Genomic DNA, 2,925 nt, shown 5'->3' on the forward strand with positions numbered 1-2,925 from the left:
CACATGTGAAATTTGCCTTTTCACATGTGAATTAAAATATTCACGTGAATAGTGAAACGTGACATGAAATCACATGACATTCCACATTTTCACACGTGATTAACTTACACGTAACATCACCACCTCTCAAGTTCATACTAGTCAGCCTGCACAAGCCTTTGCTCAGATATACATAGTTGGAATACGGTGATAGTAGTTTTCGATGAAACTGTGCACAAATTAAGCTCTGGGGATATTTGTGAGTAACAGTGGCATTATATTTATAAAGATACGCTGCTGTAGAGCTTTTCAAATGTAAATTTTCTGCACATTGAATGGCACAAAAATATTGGTCTCTTGAGGTCCATTGTATCAGCGTGACCTGCAGCAGATATCTACATAACTCGTCAAATTTCAGCAAAACTATCTGGATGGATAGATAATACTCTGGTTAAGTGGAAACATACCTTCATTTTATTACTGGGTGAACTGCCCCAGTAATATGGCATGGAACTATCCTTGAATAAAGACAACTTTATTGTCTGTTCACAAAGGTTTACAATGTCTGTGCAGTGCATTCATCAGGAAAGGAACACACTTAGGGTACACTGCTTAATCACTCCCTAGGTTGAGCTTTGTTGGTCCCTGTGCAGCCACACTCCAGCAGATGGCGTCAATTCGCTGTCATGCACAATTGATTCTGCAACCCCCATTTGTCTTCCTGTTAGCTGAAAAGAACAGGTACCAGAACTGCTAGCTGGCCTTTTGTAATATATTTCACAGAAAATGTGTACATTATTTTCACAAAATTCTGCCTCAAACCTAGAATTCTTCCTGTTTTACTACAGTTTGTTCTGTTTTAAATCGATACAATTATACATCCACAGGGATGTTCTAATGCAATACTGCTTTGAATCTGAATAGTTTATTATTATTATTATTATTATTCATAATAATATCCCCTCATTTCCCTTTTGTTTTTTTTAGACACGCTTTTCTTTGAAAACCCTGATTTGGTTAAATTCAAATGGCAAGGTAATTATATGATTTGTCAGCAGGCCCATAATGGTAATTATATCATACAATCTTTGGTTAAATTTATTATTAAACCCCTGTGCCGCACCATTGGGATTTCAAAGTTGAAAAGCAAGCAGTACTTCAGATGTGTATCAAGTGTTTATTTAAATTTAGAGGGTCCAGAGGAGTTGGCTGTGCATGATAAATAAGGGAAACTCTACCCAAGGTTCTGCGTTTGTTCCTTCAGGCGCCACGCAGCGTCCATGTACTTGGTAATTTCAGAATTTTGGCGAGCGAAGTTGAGTCTCCGGTCACTGCGATCTGGAACGATCTGAAAAAGAAGGCAATATATCTGCACATTTCAGTATTATTAAAGTCACACGTAGCTGGTGAAAACTATTTACAAAAATCAGAATATAGCCTACATGTTGACTATGTTTCTTTGATTAAATTCCTTCGTTAACATACAGCATAGGCAGGTACTGATTGATTAATTTTGACTTCCCCATAGAAGCCACTTTTTTGGAAAACTGGAATTTGCAAGAAACGCAGTCCATGGCAAAAGTGTAGGCCTACATTCCCACGTACATTCGTCTGCATTATAATGCCACTGAAAGACGCCCGTTCTGAGCGCAGCTGCAACTCTATGAAGCGTGTTATTTTCTTACCAGGGGCGTCGATATCCAGCCAATCTCTTGGCTTTCCGTCTGTGGATGGGTGTACTTTTTCGTGGGTTCCAGTCGAGCTCCGTGAATAATTTTCAGGAAAGTGGCTGGAGGACAATTCAGTGACATGAACAATTCACTGCGAAAGTATGATACACCAGTAGGCCTACAAGTGGGCTCTCTAGATCTGTTTTATATCGTTATTATATTTTTCCCTCATTTGTTGCATTAATTCATTTTTGAAATATGGGAAAAACAAATAAATTTAGTCCAATAATAGCCTACTATACCAACAGCAAGTAAACTAGGCTTGCAGACCTTGCTAAAGTCGTGCTGGAAAAAATCACGTATGATAACTGATTGATTTCGGCTATAGAAATAATTAACAAGGAGAATAACTGAATACATATGTTGTGTCTGTTTTCCGCCTATTTCTTTTTATTTATTTATAAGACAACACCAGTTGGAATGATCCCACATTTAATTCAAAGACATGCTTGAAAACTCAAATTGCGTAGGCTACTGTACAAAGAATTATGAAGCTTACGGTCTTCCTCCTCGTGCTCATTTGTTTTCCTTGACATGGGCTTATCAGTCAAAACATGCACTGCAGGAAGAAAATGTCGAATATGTAACGACTTTTTTCATTACAAAAGAATTTTGCCTGAGTTATAGGCTACTTGATAAACATGCAAATCATTTGAAAGATGAGTTACTCACGTTTTTTGAATGGGTTGATGCTGAACTCTGTATACAACTTCTGACTCATTTGCTCTTTCTTTATGGTCTCACAACGAATTGCGTTCTGGTGAACAAGATCCACCGGACTCTTTGGTTTAGCACCTGCCATAACCTACTTATTGGTAGGCCTAGACTTGCTATCAAGGCACGATAGTTACATCGAATTACCTCAAGGCAATCGGTTTTAATATAATAGATAATAATGGCAAAAGTCTGGTTGTAGCTAACTGTTTTGCCAGCTAAGTTCCTGTTTCGTCACATAGCAACCGTAAACATAACTTTAAATGCCATTCCCACAAGATGGCGCGCAAACCACATGTGTGCCTTATTATTTGGTACCAATACATTTTATAAAGCTACAATAAGAAATATATTTTGTTGTAAATAAAATAAAAAAACTTCTGCACAGTATGTCAAATTGTAAATTCAATTTTATGTATTATAACATAAATTAAAATGGCCAAACGTTAAACATATTTTAGAGGCGCATATTCTAACCAGTTGAATAGTGCAGCCTACAGCT

At 37.3% G+C, this 2,925-nt stretch overlaps 1 protein-coding gene across 1 annotated transcript; it reads right to left on the minus strand.

Annotated features, from left to right (window-relative positions):
* Window positions 1-1,136: 1,136 nt before the first annotated feature.
* cfap144 (cilia and flagella associated protein 144) lies at window positions 1,137-2,678 on the minus strand. Its single transcript, XM_064334420.1, has 4 exons — window positions 2,382-2,678; window positions 2,209-2,268; window positions 1,665-1,768; window positions 1,137-1,327 (listed from the first exon to the last, which is right to left on the minus strand). Exons 1-4 carry the CDS (start codon window positions 2,509-2,511, stop codon window positions 1,214-1,216), a joined length of 408 nt encoding a protein of 135 aa, XP_064190490.1. The 5' UTR covers window positions 2,512-2,678; the 3' UTR covers window positions 1,137-1,213.
* Between the last annotated feature and the right edge of the window lie 247 nt (window positions 2,679-2,925).

The sequence above is a fragment of the Anguilla rostrata genome, chromosome 4 (assembly GCF_018555375.3).
Source record: "Anguilla rostrata isolate EN2019 chromosome 4, ASM1855537v3, whole genome shotgun sequence".
Taxonomy (NCBI): domain Eukaryota; kingdom Metazoa; phylum Chordata; class Actinopteri; order Anguilliformes; family Anguillidae; genus Anguilla; species Anguilla rostrata.